General features: G+C 35.8%; 1 protein-coding gene across 4 annotated transcripts in view; it reads right to left on the reverse strand.

Moving 5' to 3' along the window:
* Positions 1–17,554, reverse strand: part of LOC148952321 (protein FAM13B) — a 77,946-nt gene that overhangs the window by 40,305 nt on the left and 20,087 nt on the right. For all 4 annotated transcript variants that reach the window (XM_089089763.1, XM_089089764.1, XM_089089761.1 and 1 more), the window contains exons 3-5: positions 9,798–9,977; positions 5,915–6,092; positions 1,342–1,524 (exon numbers count right to left, since the gene is read on the reverse strand). In XM_089089763.1, the coding sequence (XP_088945889.1) occupies positions 1,342–1,524; positions 5,915–6,092; positions 9,798–9,853 (417 nt within the window). In that variant the 5' untranslated portion in view covers positions 9,854–9,977. The remainder of the gene's footprint in view (positions 1–1,341; positions 1,525–5,914; positions 6,093–9,797; positions 9,978–17,554) is intronic.

Here is a 17,554-nt window from a genome sequence, read left to right on the forward strand (position 1 = left end):
TTGCTAAGCTCTGTTCGAAGGGAGGATCATCAGGACAGTATAGGTCAAGAGGATCAAAATGGGAGTAAACATATATTGGCTCTGCTGATGCTTGAATTGTCAAATATGCTTCTAGCTCATAAATGGATGCCGTATTGAAACAAGCTGTGTTGTCGGTTTCTACACTTACGATCAAGCAATTAAGAAGTGAATTTATTGTCTTTTTGAGTTTTGAACTGGGATAGCCAAAGGCGTAAACGGCTAAATTTTAAGGGAAAAATTTCGAAGGATTTTAGCGGGGATAGGGTTTTGCGTGTCAAAAAGTTTAACTGCAGAGGCTTTCGGACCACTGTAAGAAAGAAAATCCGCCTGTATCCCCCCGCTTCCATGTATAAAGGCAACCATTTTCAAATATAGCAACAGTTCATATCTCCAGGGAGAAATAATTACAATAATAATAACAAGAATAGTCGGCCTAACGTCGGTCAGATATCAATGAAGCAAAAATTATACGGAAAACAGTGGCATATCTTTATGTTATGTCAGCCATTTTTCAAAAGGCTTTTTGGTATCAAAAGTAACACCTCATTTATCATAAGGAGTATTCAACAGTCGGTGCTATACGATTGCCTAATATTTGAAACTGGAGAAACTGTTGTCAGTTGCAGCGACGTGCGCAGGGAATAGGGGGGCCAAGGAGTCCCTTCCAAAAAAGAATCTAATATGTTCTGGAATTTTTGGAAATTTAGGTTGACACAAAAGAGAATATATGAGATTTTGTCCAGAATATCTACGATGATTTTGTAGTTTCAATCTGACTAATGCAAGAATTTCACGGGACGGTCACATAGTCTCAAATCACGGTATTATTACTTGACAAAAAAAAATAAGAAAACAAACATTCTATTTGATGATTCAGAATGGTTTTTGAAAACTTTCTTTGTTCAAAGCACCGCCAGGGTATTTTCCCACGGTAGAAAGTAGCCTACTACCAGGATCTTTGGTTTTACCAAAACCTAAATGATAGTATTTCTCATATCTTCTTGTTTCCCAAGGGGGGGGGGGGGGCATTATCCTTCCCTGGCGGCGCGCATAGCTTTATTAGAATTAGATTATTATAGATTTTATTTAGCTTCAAGAATTTTCAGATAAAATATTATCCACAACATTGAAAAAAAATATTGAAATAAAATTGAATGGAAAAAAAAAACGAATTTATAAGTTAAACAGAAATAATTCTTACAATTCGCAATGGTATGAATCCCCACCCCTTCATAAAATAATATCCTCAAAGAGGTTACAACCACCGTCTTATACCATAGTAGAAGAAAAATATTAAATAGCGCAGGTGATTTAGATTACCTTAGTTCTCCGGCGACTTTTTGTCTTTGGGAAGCTCTCGAACCGCTCAAAGTTCCTTCTTTCTTCGTGAACAGAAAGGTCGTAGTTTATGCTCCCAGGATCACTATCCGGCGAACCCAAGTACATGTCCCTGTTTCGGCTGGAAGATCCCTCAGTAGGTACACCATCCCACGTTGCTGAACTCTACAAATAAATTTTCACTAATTATAAATGCTGTATATTTGTACTGGATAAAAACACAAACCTCAAAGAGAGGAGTTGGGAAAGTGGGTGAAACCCTTTCTAGGAAATCTCAAAATTGTAACTATTCTACTAAATTATCAGTTTTTCGAAAGAAGTGTTCTACGAAAAAAGAGATTTTTAAACATGACATTTGCAGATAATATCTGAGCTTAAAAAAGTTGCAGAAAAGTGACTATTTTCTTACAAAAAACTAATATTTTTGTAGTAAAAGCAATGCTTAATTTATTTACTTTATTATTTTTTCAATAAGCTAGCAAGCTGTTTCCGTCCCAAGCACAATTTAACCAACCAAGAAATATTCAATTAAACACCGCATTTCGATATAAAGTTTCGATCAAGGTAAAACAAAAGAAAAAAATAACAAAAAATCACGAGTAATCATAAAATATAGGTTATAGGCACACTATAGATACAATAGAATTATAGTAAAACTGCCTAAAAAGAGGTAAACTTGGTCGAGAATTGTGATTGATGCACTTATTTATAGCTGTTCAGCACCAAAAAAAGAACAAAACAATATTTTGAAAATAAACAACTTAAAAACCGATTGCAAAAACGCATGCGCCAAAGAGCTTTCATAAACTAACAATGTTTCTGTCCGTAAAATTTGCTTACATTTGATGGAAAATATTGTCTTGGTGTACAACAGAAAAAACTACGTATGAGCCGTTCAGGAGCCAAATCAATTAGCTCCCTAAAACAAACCATGAAAGAAGGGACATCACTGGGTACTTATCTGTTAAATGGAAGACATTCAAGAATTACGCTATGTAATATCTAACAATAACCGGTTGCCTCATCGAAATCGATTAGGGTTTGGTTCTTTTCACTGAGAAAAACTACGATGTAGCTATTTTTTGATTAAAAATTTAATCTATAGAGGTGGTTAGGGGTTATGTTAGGTTCGGTATTTAATATAATGCGTTCTGCGCGGCCTGCTTTTCATAATTTATTGTCGTAGTTCCTATAATTTTGTTTCTACAGTATTCTATTACCTAACTTCACTTCTTGGGGGTGTTTCGTTTAACAGACGAGTACCCATCACTGGTTTGGATTACAATGTAACAGTCATCAGTCGTGGGAAAATTTTCCAAATTTTTTAAAGTTATCTTGCCTATTTGCTTAAAGTAATCTTTAAGCATGTTTCTGTTTGAAGTAAGTCAAACAGCTTTGTTCAAGTGTTCAAGTTAAATTTGCTTAAAAAGATACAAATCTAAGAGTCAATCAAATGGTTTGCCTAGGCGCAAACGCGAGTTTTTTTTTTGGGGGGGGGGGCAATAATAGAAAGATTTGGTCAATAATTTGAATACGAAGGGCACAGAAACTTAGGGAAATCTGGTATTTCAAGGGAGACAAGCCCCCCGCCCCCCCCCCCTCCTCCCTGCATACGCATCTCGGCAAACCAATAATTTACCAAAGTATAACGAAAAACAGCAAACTAATTTGAATTCTAAACGGCTCGTAGTTGCCTAATGGTTATAAAGATTGTCATTTTAAATAGCTAAAATGACTTTAGATTTTGGGAAACACAAATCAAATGTTTAAAATCGCTGACGTTATATTCAAAGAATCCTAAGATGATCCGAAGAAAAATTTCTTAAGTCTTCTGTACACAAGATTAAACTGTGAAAGTACAGTTTGCTCATTTAATCTAAAACAAATAAGAACACTATGATCAGAAATCATAAAAAACATGAAATATATTTTATTAATTGCGCAACTAAGATAACAAAATCATTCGTTTATGATTCCTATGGTGAAATTGTTGTTTACAGAAAATCCGTAACCAAACTGAGAGATTAATATATCAAAATATTGCCAGGATAAAAATTCTTTAAACAAACTTTACCAGACTTGAAAACCTGACATAACTAACAACTTACTAAAAAGTTCGTAGCTTGACGACAATTCAAAGACAAAAAGATGTTCGCGAGGCGTTACCCACTTTCCGCCAATTGGTGTACATCTCGGAGCGCCACGTGTGCCGCAAAGTTTTGCCACGCTTGGCACAGTCCTCGGAACGCTTAGTACAGTTCCACTACGCTTGGTATTCGCCAACTGGTGGACATGATTTCTGAAAGTTGGCAACCCGTCGAGTGTTGGCTAAACTTTGACATTTAATAAAATACCCCGTAGGAGAAAAGATTCAACTCCATTTCAACAGAATTTTAAATAGAATCATTTCCTCTATAGTACGGGCACCAAGACCTAAAAATGTGACCCCTCCATGACACGTCTGTTTCACGCAATCTGATAGCAGTTTCTAGTCATATCAAATGCGCCGATTACGATTATACCCGGGAATAGATATCTCCGAGGGGTGCTTGACCCTTAAAATTGACCTGAAACATTAAATAGTAGGCCTACTATGTAGCGAATTTCACTTGTAGCCCATTACATTTTGGTCGTTTTAGCTACAAATCAACGTAACTGAGCAAAAATGTAAGCAAGTTAGTCATTAAAAAAAAAAAAAAAAAAAAAAAAAAAAAAAAAAAAAAAAACTGCTATCGCCTGAACGTTATTTTTATTCGATAAATTGAAATAAGTATCGCCATTAGTGTATTGAGAAATCTTCCGCAGGCAATTTCTCTGGAAAACATCTAGCAAATCTTCTTCCGCATTTCGAAGCGCCGAAGCTTCGGAACCATATTTGACCACTGTCATCTTAGCTTCCAATATTACAATCTTGCTTTGCAGACTTATCTTCCTATTCTTCCAAACTTTTTTAACTATGAAAAAACACCCTGAGCCTTGGCTATTCTACTTTTAAAATCTTCACTTCTCACACCGTCTTTACTAATAATACTACCAAGGTAAAGGAAGCTGTCTTTTCGTTACCCAGGGTCACCTTCACTTATTCCCAGCCTTAGCGATTTAGTGTTCTTAAATTTAATTTTCAAACCTATTCTAGCACCCTGAACTCGCAAATCCTATAAAAATTCATTCATTTTGCTCACACTTACATCTAGGAAGCTTAAATCATCAGTATAATCTAAGTCCAAAAGTTTTTCTTCCCCATTTGACTCCGTGTTCTCTCATTGCCTTTCCTGTGCTCCTTAGAACACAACCCTGCATAATTCCTGATTTAATACGAAACCTGTTGCTAATCTCATTTCCTACCTTAACTGCAGCAGTGTTATTCTCGTACACAGCACTAATTAGATGATTCCATGATCCCGCTTTGATTGATTGATTGATACCTTTAATTTCAACAATTCACAAAAATAAGAAAACAATGAAATACACATAACTACTACTAGAAGGCCAAATGACCTGTTCACAGTGGTTCAAATAACTAATTAAATCACATAATCAAAAGACGAAAAAAAATAGTCATATACATAAGTCACATGGAACCTGCTCCCCCCTGTATTTCAACTAAGGCGGAACCCTTGGACCTGGGATTTAAATGATAAAACCGATTTAGAGCCCCTAATGCTGTCTGGGAAGCTATCCCAGAGGGATCTACTTATATGACGTAACACATGGGCCGACTTCACTGTATTTCCGTATCCTAGTATGATAATGAGTAATGAGTTAAACTTCTAATTAAAACGATGGACTAAATCTTCTAGTTCACATATAATTAGCAGTGTTCATTACACCTAGCCAATCCCCTGAGATTATACAACGAGTAGCTGCAGTTGCTATTTTTCCAAAGTACTTACGCAATAAGAGCCCAGTTGGTTTCTACTTCCACTCTTCATGAGAATATAATCTGTTTTACCTAACGGCTGGGAGATCGAGTTGAGACTTTCAGGAAATGTATTTTGGGGGGAGGGGGGGGGGGTTGAGTGAACCTGTACTGTTGAGTTGAAGAGTATCCTTTATAATCCTTTTTCGAAAATGATAAAGAAAAACAGACAAAACCCATCTACTCGCACTTTTGGCGAAGAGCTGTAAACGTTTTTCAGATATTAAGTTCTTTTCTAGTTGTTTTATTATTTGCTTTAGTTACTTTTCATTCTATTTGGTTTATCAGTACATATTAAGCTTACGATGACTAAAATTAGCAATATTGGGCAGGCGAAGGTGGAAAATCACGAAACCATGAAGAGTCACGATTTCATTTTGGGACGAGAGGCAAAGAACCAGTATTTTTTGGAAAGGTAAAATCCCAGGAATAACATTGTTTACTCTCTCCCTCCCATTTAAACGGTAATTACCCTTTTTTGTATATAATGTACTAGGCTACGCCCATGACGAAATTATCAATAGCCTGAAAATCCTTTCATGGAATTCAGGAATTCTGCTAAAATATTTGATGATTATTTAATATACTGATAGATCTTCAAAACTCGTGTGGATATTACAAATAGACTAGACTCACCCAGATTGAATTTATATCATTCCATTGACTTTGAATTGATATTTTAAGAGAGATAGAGTTTTCAGGTGCAGGAGAGGGGGAGAGTGAGTCACCACTTTCTTCGACCTCCATTCCATCAGCTGGATCAGGAGGAAGTGTGCCTTCCAAAGCGCTGTTGCATCTGCTTCCATCACTGACACTGTAAAGAAAAAAAGAAATTGTAACAAAAGGGAAAAAAGGAATAACACTGTAAGAAAAGAATAGGAAAAAGTAAGGCAAAATTAAAAACAAAAAACTCAACTAATCATGTTAGCAGGAAGTTCTTGAACCAAGATCCGAAAACTAAAAGCAAGGGAAGCCAAAAAATTATGTTTTTTACCCGTTGTTGTATTTACCTGCCGTTTCTATTTTAAATTTTTCAGGCTGTAAAAAGAGCAAAAGTGTTTAATTGCAACCTTGTATAAAACTGCTCTTCGTTTCTCCGTAGTGCAACCAACTGTCTTAGATTAGAAAAAGTCGGAATTAAAACTGGAGCGTAACGGGTGATGATTCGTTTTCCAAATTAGCTGTATATGGTTTCACCAAAGCATTAAGACCTGTTTGGCTGCGTGCAACAAAAGCGAGGGACCACCGACCTTCAAAAAATCACGTACACCAGGTGGCACGTGCCAAGTGTGGATGGAACTGTGCCAAGTGTGGGTGGAACTGTGCCAGGCGTTACAGACTTTGCCACGCGTAGCGAAATTGTGCAGCACATGGCGTTTGAAGATGTACACTAGATGGCTGGAAGTGGGTGACCCCTCGACAAAGCAAGAGAGAGATACAATTCGTATGCATCGGCTTTCGATTATCTGCCTAATTGGATTAGTTTCTAGTTTAGTTTAAACTAAACTAACCAGTTAGTTTTAGTTAAATTATGCATGATTGGATAGTGTCGCGCGGAAAAACATTTTACCTTTTTTTTTTTTTTTTTTTTTTTTTTTTTTTTTTTTTTTTAATGACAGACCACTAGGTTTATTAATGCGCATCCTTTTGTGCTTTTCATCAATTACAACATTGTCATTTTTATAGAAACAATAGTTTTTAGGAAATTAAAAAAATAGATTAACTTCTGAAGCTCAACTTAGTAAGCTTTTTTTCTTTTTAGCCGCAAACGAATTTCAAACCGTCTTAAAAATGTCTTATATGATGTATTAAGAAAAAGGTTTGACAGCCACAGTTAGAACACTCATAGATAGAAGAAAAAGCACAATTAACAATTATTAAAAGCTTCAATTTTGATTTACTCGATCGTTTTGCAGTTTGTTTCTAATTCAGTGTGCTATGCAGGAGGCTTCTAATTTTGTGCTACGATAAGTTATTAGTATTAGCAGCTTCTTAAGAAAAAGTTTTAAGAAATTGATTAAAAGAATCGATTTTTTTTTCAGAAACAGATTGTAAACATTAATGAGAAAAAACTATCATTTTTATGCAGTCCAAAATACAATATTCTAGCTTCTTTCTTCTGTTTTCTTCGGTTTTTAGAAAGATCTTTCTTAGAAAGTTAAAAAAGAGTTTAAAGTGCTGATAGTAGAATCTATATTTCTAAGCATTTTCGGCCCTAAGTTTTTTTTTTAGCTTTTTCATAATGCTAGATGTTTTCCATACTCTAAAAAATGGGGATGAGGAGGGTCCAATACCCCGAAATATCGAGAAATCTGCCATTTTACACTGGTATCTTTTGTATTCTATGTATTTTCTCTGTGTATCGTGTTATTGTCTACATTGTACCAACCCCCCCCCCCTCCTACCCCCTAAAAAAACCTACGCAGACGGCCTAGAGGGGCCTAAGGGACAAGTTTTAAATTACATGCCTTTGTATCCTTATTGCGGACATCAAATCCTGTTAGCCATGTCCATTTCTGAACAGCCCTCGGACAAACAGCATTTTTTTACGGAACTTGGAATATTGAAAAATTAATCAATAAAATTCCCTAAACACTATGTCATCCTAAAAAGGGTTACGCTTCCACAACCAGATATATGACACATATCTATTATAGCCCGTTTTCCAATAAGAAGCATTGCCAAGAAGAAAACTTGTCAAGAGACGACAACAGTCAAAATAAATTAACTCAATTTTGAGTTCAGTCACACATTTGCCAGATATTAAAAGGGTCAGTCCCGCAAATAAACTTCTATCTTGCTTGATAAGCAACGCATTAGTGAAATCATAGAAAATGATTTTCTTACACTATTAGTACATCAAATGAGTAAATGGCGATGTTAGAGAAAAAGAGACGCAGAGAAAATCTCGAATAAATTATTCTATATACGAGGAAAGCTCGCCCCCCTTAAGCCCTCTCGTCTTTTTGCTAGGGTTTAAATTATGCTTTATTGAGAGAATGACCAACATCTATAACAAGTCGAATCTTTTCTTTAGCGTATATGTTACCGTGAATGTCCGAAATTTGTGAATGTCGACATTCACCGGTGAATGTCCAAAATACCTTTTTTCTCCTTGGATTTAGCCAGCGTTACCAGTCAAATATTTCAGCTTATTGCAAGATTTGATGATGACAGGTTAGGTTACGTTGGGCTAGGTTAGCTTAGGTTTTTAACCCATTTCTGATATTTATAACCGAACTTAACCTAATCTAACCTAACTTTAACTTTTACCATCATACCTTGCATAAGACAGAAAAAGCTAACTCGCAAAGCTAATTGAATCCAAGCACAGAAAAAGGAATTTCCGACTTTCACAAGAGAATGTCGACGTTCACCAGATTTCGGACATTCAATGTAACATATATATAAAATTAGATAAAAAAAATATGCTCGTTGCAAGTTTTAATGTTGCTATTTGCATTCGTTTTGAAAAAAAAATTGGTGTTTAATGTCTAGGCCCCTTTTTAATATTATATTCACGGTTATTTAAATGTGAGGGGCTGCCGTCCACTTGACTGCTTCAGAAATGATATTCACCATTGAACAAAGATCACCCCCTCAAAAATTATCTACCCAAAATTCTCTAAAAAAGAAACTATCCCCAGGGGGAGGATCAGAATTATGGAGAATTAAGGTTTGGATCATAACTTTCAGGTTTTCCAGGGGGTAGGGCTCTTCAAAAAAAATGGTTCTTTAGGGTTTGCTCAGCCTCTCTTCCCATTGTGCGGGTGATAATAGGAATGCAATTGTACACGTTACACGCAAAATAATTTCGCAATAAAAGAGGAACTGTCACCACACAGCACCCATATTAATCCCCAAATAATGGGCGGTTGGCATTTAAATTTCCCCACCTTTAATATTTGTCTTAAGGACCTCTCAGCATAGGTAAAAAATTCGATCCTAAGGCCGCAATTTTAAGGCTTCCGACTTTGACGCACCTAAAAAGCCTTTTGAACTATTTGACTTAGCACTTTTCGATAGTTAGGAAACATGTCGAATCTGATCCGTTAATGTTCATCAAGGTCACAATACTTTTTGGGGTATTTTCTAATTTTTCGAAAATTCTGGAAACGTCCTTACGCTAATACTTTTTGTTTCGCAGATTTAAAATTGATTGATTTTGCACACTTGAAATCAGCTTGAATAGCTGATTCCTTGGATCTAATTATAATTATCAAATTCCGTTTTTGCCAGTTTCACCTACAACTAACGCAGGTTGCTCTAGAAATTTTACGTCTAAAAAATTCCATTGGGGTTTTCACAATTCATGGTAAGGAACGAACATTAAAAAAAACACAAAAAATGCGCGAATTAAATTAAAACTTTGAAACCACCCAAAAAATCATGGCAATCTCAAAAATTGAGGAAGGGGGTCCCAAAAATCATCACCGTGTAACCGCCTGACCGTAATAACTGTAGCAAGTGCAGTGCCATCATGTAATAGACCTTTATACTGTACTTAGGCTATACCCACCTTTGTTCCAAAATTGAGTCATTATCTGGTACAACATCCTCTAAGCGGAATTGCATTGGCGTAGAATAGTCGAACACTCGCTGTTTGGGATTCCATCCATGAGTGCTGGAAAAAGCTTGGGCCCAAAAAGACTCCAATTCGGATGCATCTAGCTGTCCTTTCGGATCCCAAGTCGATTTCCTGAAAAATAAAAAGGTTCTATGGAGAACTTCTTTTAAAACAACACCCCCTTATCATTCAATCTTCTGGCTCCAAGACATAGAGATAGTACTGCCATAAGTTGTAGACTTAGAATTCTGTAAACATTAAGCGGAAATAAAAGATCACTAACTTCACTAATATAATAAAATACCGTTGTGAACGAAACGAAATGGCATATCTCATTTTTTTTTAATGAGCTACAGTATTCCAAAGATTGATCTATCCACTGGCTGCATCCCCCCGCCCCCCGTAGATTTTAAAAATACTTCTTTGGTATAGTAATAGAAAAATGCCTTTTCTTTTGGCATTTGTTCTGGCAAACAACACATATCACCTCCTCGTATACCCCAGATTTTGAAAAATATAATTATCCTCCCTCCTCCTTCTAAATTTACGCAAAATTGGCGTCCCTGGACTACGTGATGTAATTGAAGGTACTATGTACCAAAATGACCCCCATGTTAAGCAGATAAAACAATAACTCATATATTTGGAACTTATTTAAATCTTCAATAAAAATGGCTTTCGTGCATAAAGGCCAAAAGTCTTTTAACACTCTACTTTAGAAATGTGAGTGATAAGTCCTTCAGTTATCAGCTTGGTGATACGTTTGTAGTAAAAAAAAAAAAACAAGTTTCGTCGTTGCTCGGACAGCAGAACATATTAACATTTATCTCTACAATTAATTATTTATCAGCAAAAGAAAATTCTCGACACCAATTCACTACTTTTTATGATCGAAAAATGATGATTGCGCCTTTTGCTGACGTCGGAGTTCTATTTTTTCATTGTAGCTTTTGTTTGAACTACTGATTCATTTATAATATGCATCTATCATCTTCCAAAGTAGGTTACTTGCTCTGTAAAAAGTGATAGAAGGTCATACCAAAATTAGGCGTCTTGGGTAGGCTAATACTTTTTCTTTTTCATATACAACACATAAATACCTTGAAAAATTCAGACAACTAAAAGGAACAATAGTGTAACGAAAAGCATAATGAGCCGAAAACATACACCAGAAGTGGGGGTGGGCTACGGAAATGTTTCCTCTTTTGAGATTGTTGCAGTCCTAGCTATAAACTGAACAATTATTCTGCAGTTCTATACTAAAGGTTCTATACTAAAGGTTTTCATTGGTCAATAGAACGGTATTATTATTATTTTTTTTTTAATCCCACCTCCTCTCCTCTCGGTGACCTTCAAAAATTCTTTAAAATTATCTCATAATTTATCTAATGTCACCTACCCTTTTCTTAATAAAAATCTTCTTCAAAAAATTCAATTTATTCAAATTTTATATAAAAATTGAGCATTCCAAAATATACCAGGGTATAAAAATAGAGGTATACTACATTTCAATTTTCTTATACCTTTTAGGTGCATCCGGTATCTCAGGCTGCCCTTCCCCCTTAGGCCACCCCTTCCATCGTGACCTTAAATTACACTTTTCAAATCCATTTTCATCAACCTCTATTTCCCCCAATATATAATTCCCTTTTACCCCCGTCCCCCAAAATAAGAATATAAAAAACAAAAACAAAAAATACAAATAAATAAAAAAAAGTAAGAAAGAAATGAAATACTCCACCTTTACAAATAAATACCAATATGTAGAATCTTTCATTATCTTCCTACTTCATTTCCTTTACCCTTATTACTCATCTTTCATTTCCCCTTTGGCTGCTCAATCCTGATTAAAACATTATCATTACCCTACTTTCAATACTTCTCAAATCTCTTTAAAACTTTATCTTTATCCTACTTTTAATACTTCTTTTTTTATCCATTTCTTATTCCATTTTTAAATAACAACATTTCTAATTCTAATTATAAATTCTAACAAAAATTGTCTAACAGAACGGTATTATTTTTAAATCAAGTTCAACGGGAACATTGAGTATTTCGTGTTGTGCAAAGATCCATCCCTCAGGCTCAGGAGTGAAAACGTAGGCTACTAACAATTAAAACGCTTCGAAGGACATGACAATACACGAGCGAGACAGTGTATAAGCCATCCAAAAACGCGTAATCCCAGAGACGGGTGATATATGATGCTCCAAACCTCCAAGAGATGGTTGGAGGTTGTTTGCTGATGCCCAGAGTACTTTTGGAGGTACAGGAGGAGCCTCGGTCCGTTTCTGGAAATATTATTTTTGTGCCTAAATTTCAATGTTCTAAATAGGTTGAACCAACCTTGAGTATTCCCAGATATTGCTGCAGAGACATAAAAAGAAGGGGGCCCTGACACCGCCTCCGAATACTAAATTTATCCCAATTTCTGGGCGCTTCTTATTAATTTTGATACTTATCAGTTAGCTGGAACCGCAGTATATAAATAATAGGCAATATTATCGTTCCCTATCTCACCCATTATAAAAACCCGGGTCGAGGTGCGAGTGGTCCAGAGAACGTAAAAACATAAGCAACATTCGATCTTTTCACGGGTTGAGAAGTCAGATTTCTCTTGAACCCAAAACTTGGCTTCATCGTTGTAACACTCAATTTTGAAGAAACTAATTTTAAATTAATTTACTCAAATACCTACATGAAAATTAGTAATTAGTAGTGAAATGTTTTCATTAGATGTCTTTAGGAATTAATAATAGGTTTCGAAGTCTCAAGTTGGTTTCAAAGGAGTTTTAAGAAAGTTTCTGCCAAAATACGTGTTCCAGGGTAATTGGACCGCTGATGGAAAATCAAATGAGAGGAGCTGTTTGTTCGCGCTAATGCAAGAAGAAGTAGGAGGAGATGTTTGTTTGCACCGAGAATGAAGAGCCAGAAATCATCTGCGGTAAACTTACTGCTATTATCTTTATACAGTGGCTGGAACACACGCGAGAAGTGAAGATTGGTTAGATTGGTTAATGCTAATGAAATAAAACAAAATATGATGAAAATATAATAGTTTACAAACAAATTTCGGCTACATATTTGCTCATTAGGGAGGAGGGGGATAAGCATAGCATATATTAAATACGTAACCTAACCTAGGTATCTTTTTTTGCCCCTTCAACCCCAAAACACTAAAGTTCAAATATTTTCACGGAGAGAGCAATACCTCACTAGGCAGAGGAAACCTGTTTTTCATAGGATCTTTGAAATTCTATATACGGTTCTTATCGCTTGTGTTCCAGCTAACCGAAAAGTACCTTAATTTTTTTAATGACCCCCTGTAAAATACTTCCCGTGCGCATGCCTTGTGTGCCGGCATCAGTTTGATCTTTAAAATGGTTTGATAAGCCAAGGAGGCCAAAAGTGAGTTTATTTTTAATGACAGATCAGCTTTTCAAACAAAAATCACTGAAGCCATTCTTAAGAATTTCTGGTTTCTACGTAGTTTCAAAATTTGTACTATTAAGTAACATTGTAACATACCTCCAGTCACGTAATGCTTGCACTGACCTTGACAGCAAAACCCGAAATCAATTGTTCGGTCCCTTAATTCCGCAGTTGAGCACTTTCCCGGTTTCCTTTTCCGTTACTTCATAGTCTAGGCATTGTTTCTACGTGGGCAAATAGGAAATCGATCCGGGAATTTTGGTTGACATGGCTACGGAATCTATAGCAAAATAGTCTCGCATGTATCGAAGAAAAGAAACTTGTAGAGGATAAATAGACATTGGGCACGTATGATAGATTTTATTTTGGGGGAGTTACATTAGAAAAAATCCTTGAGACATGGGATGAAAATCCATAGAATTTGGACATCTCGAAAACTTTTGACAATATTTACGTGAGAATAAGTCTTTCCAGGGAGGTAGGACCTAAGAACCGCTTTCGATCAAATTTCAAACCTTTATGACGTTTCACGGATTTTCTTAAGATAATAGAAAGGAAGCGACCGGACTTGATTAAAATAATTCAATACATCCGCTCTTGAACAGTTTTTGTAGCCAAGTGTTGGGGGGGGGGGGGTAGATTTCTGCTTTTGCGATTTCAGCGATTCTACCCCTCTGTCTCAAATGAATTGTTACATACGTGTCTTCTTAGTTGTACTGGCTGAAATTAGTTGAGTTCAACGTTAGAAAAATTGTGACATTATCAAAGCCGTATCCAGGGGGGTTACCGGGTTTCAACCCCCAGAAATTTATGTCCGACCCATAAAAAAGTATAAAATGCATATATACATTTTGATGTGATTTGCAAAGTTCTTTTTGCACCCCCCCCCCCCCCCCAAAAAAAATCCAGGATACGGCCATGGACATGATTAATGAAGCTACAATCAAGCCAATCATATATGTAGAGGTTTTTCAAGGGGAGAGACAGAGTCATTAAAACAGCAAATTAAGAGTACTGGCAAATGACGTAACAATTGGAAACCCCAGGGTAAATCTACAAATTTAGGGGGGAAAAGCCGAAAGGACTTTTCTTGCATACGGACTTCCTGTATATAGTCCAGGAGCCATCAAACTATCCAAGCTCATCGATTATTTCCGAAAACCTGGTTCCCACGTTGAAATAGAGTTAAACTTAGGAGGGGTATATACTTATTCTTTAGCCTCATATTGCAGCCTGAATTCCATACTCTGATGGGTTATTCCTGTGTTCTTGGAAATTGAATATTCCTATGGTAATTAACAGGCGTATACCAGAGTGGACTTGGCACTAGGTAATGGGGTTATAACTAGACCCCGGCGCCACGCCGGCGGATCAACCTAACGCCGCCAACAAGAGGCCCGGTCGAACGCTGCCGAAGTGTCGCAACGCCGCCGGTGCGCCGCAGGCACGCCGCCGCCGGCAAAGGTGGCGGCGTTCGGTTGACTTTTAATTAATTTTGCGGTATGTTTTAATTACGTCAACCACAATGTTAGAGCTTATCCTTCTTGTTTAGTTCAGTATTTCGATTTTCCGGAGAAATAACGCAGCGCATGCCCTATCTTCGAATTTTCTAGTATATCCCCGAAAATATATGTGTCACCCTGAAAAAAAATTTTGTTCCCCGAATCCCCGAAAATCACGCAATCACGGTGCCACCCCTAGCGATTTATCACCAGTGACTTTCCCTGCCAAATATTACTTTGCATACCATAGACTACTTCTTCACTACTCTCTGGTTCGTTAATTTTCGTCTCTTGTTACTTTGCATAAAAACCAGACAGATGCAATATGCAATTGCATTGCAAATATTGCAATATACATAGTTCTTCTTTCGAATCCAGTTTCCCACTTGCAATTCCTTAAATCATTCGTAGTCAAGAATTTTATTTTCAAGTTGAATAGTATTATAGAACGCAGCATTCACTACATTTCGATTTTGAAATTGATAGCAGAAAGATCATTTCTACAACTGAATTGTAAGTTTGCAGATTTTTTTTTCTTTTGCTGTTTTTAGATAAGAATTTCTTAATGTTTAATACTCAATTGTTGAACGCCTGATAGATTAAAGAAAATACAATCTTCTGTCTGAAAATATTTTACCCCCCCCCCCAAAACAAAAACACGAAAAAACAACCTTCTATTGAGACAAAATTTAGCTATAGACTAAGCTATGTACATAGTTGGGGAATTAAAGATTGAAACATAATCTATCTTTAATATATGATTCATAAAAAAATTGTAAATTATTGCCTATAGGGGGGGGGATATAGGGCTATCATTTTTAAATGATAATACCTCATTTTTATATTGAAAGCAGGGATGCCAAAAAGATTTTTTTTTCATTTAAAGCGGAGATGGAAAAAAATACTATCAAATTTCCTGTGAAACCATTGAAATATTTTGATAGACCCAGGGCCCCCCATTGGAACTTATTCATTGTCTTGGGTATTTTGCGATTTCTCATAGGCTACTGGCCTAATTTGGCTTTTGTGTGTGCTCCCTTTTAATTAGATTCTTTGGATCTTATTGAATGCCACGGCGAATCTATGACTCAGTTTTCCAATAGTTTGAGGTATATCGGAATAATTTCGCCTTTTTTGTTGTCATCTTCGCACTCCTTTACTCATACCCTCATTTCTTTTCAAGGAACACGCTGTTTAACGATATTTCGCGTGTTTGTTTGAACCATATAGTGACCTAGTTAATTATTAAATAAATTATTTTTTTAATGTAAAGCTGATACGGTATCCTAGCAAGGTAGTATCCCGAGGGGGGGGGGGTGTAGGGAGGTATTACATTTAAATGATAATATCTCGAAGTAAAAGTTATTATTTTTTTAATTTAAAGCAGAGAAGGTACCCTATCAAGGTGCATGGTATCCAGGGGGGGGGGGGGTTAGGGAAGTATTATATTTAAATGATAATATCTTGAATTTTTTTTTATTGAAAACAGGGATGCCAAAAAGTTTTTTTTTAATTTAAAGCAGAGACGGTATCCTATCAAGATGGTATCCAGAGGGGGGCATAGGGAGTTATTATATTTAAGTGATAGTACTTTGATTTTTTTTTTTATTGAAAGCAGGGATGCCAAAAAGTTATTTTTTTTAATTTAAAGCAGAGACGGTATCCTATCAAGGTGGTGTCCAGAGGGGGAGGGAGGTAGGGAATTATTATATTCAGATAATAATATTTTGAATTTTCTTATTGAAAGTAGCCTCAGTCCACACAAAGTGGATAAGTTGATTTTTATTCATGACAATTATAGCAACAGCAATATTAAGATATTGCCTTTCGGTCAGTTGAACATCCCCTTCATCAAGTCCTGGTAGATTCAGTCAAACTTCCAAGTTTGACTGAAGGAATTTTTTTCGACCAGTTGACCCCTAGATTTTTTGTCCCTCCACACTATCTTGAAAAATAACTTTTTTTTACACATACTAATATTTGGACTTTCAGTAGTATACCAGCTTACCCGTCACGCGTTGCCACGATCTTAAAAGAAAGAAATTCAATGAGAATACCCCTAAGGAAAATTTCTAAACGATCACAATCTTAGTTAAAAGTTTTTAACGCCATAATGTTTTCATTTTAGTAGAATTAAAATTGAGAAATCTATTAGAATCATACAAGAATACGCTGAACAGCTACGCATGCTTATCAAAAAGTTTTCAATTCCCTTATATCGTCCATTATATAAATTCATTTAAGTTCGACCCAGCTAATTGGTTGAGACTGACACATTGATTGGAAGTTAACTTCCATTTTCTTTCCAGTACTGAGGTGGGTCATCCACATTTCGTCATTGGGAACTGATGCTTGATTATTTTTTAAGGTGAAATTTTAAGTTATCCTATCCAAAATGATTATAAATGATTGTGGAAAAAATTGGTAGGACAGGTTGATGTGTTTTTGTGTTTTACATATAATTCTGCTTGTAATTGTATGTTCTTTTGTGTATTGTAAATATTGTTTTATGTGTGGTATATTTCGACAGTTGGATAATGTTTTGAAAAATGAATCAACACATGTAAATTAAAGAAGGAAGAAGCCAAGCAAAAATAGTCCGTAGGACATCTTTGTCCAACCCTTATGATAATTTAAAAATTAGCAGGATTTTCGTGAGTTATACTTGATGTATTTTTTTTTAATTTTTATTAAAACCTGTTTTTAATACAAGGAAAGCTTTTTAGGAATATAAAAGAGCAAAAAAAAAAAAAAAAAACTATAAATATCAAAGTC

Source organism: Artemia sp. Qi Xiang Cuo, chromosome 5, assembly GCF_049724085.1.
Source record: "Artemia sp. Qi Xiang Cuo chromosome 5, ASM4972408v1, whole genome shotgun sequence".
In the NCBI taxonomy this organism is placed as follows: domain Eukaryota; kingdom Metazoa; phylum Arthropoda; class Branchiopoda; order Anostraca; family Artemiidae; genus Artemia; species Artemia sp. Qi Xiang Cuo.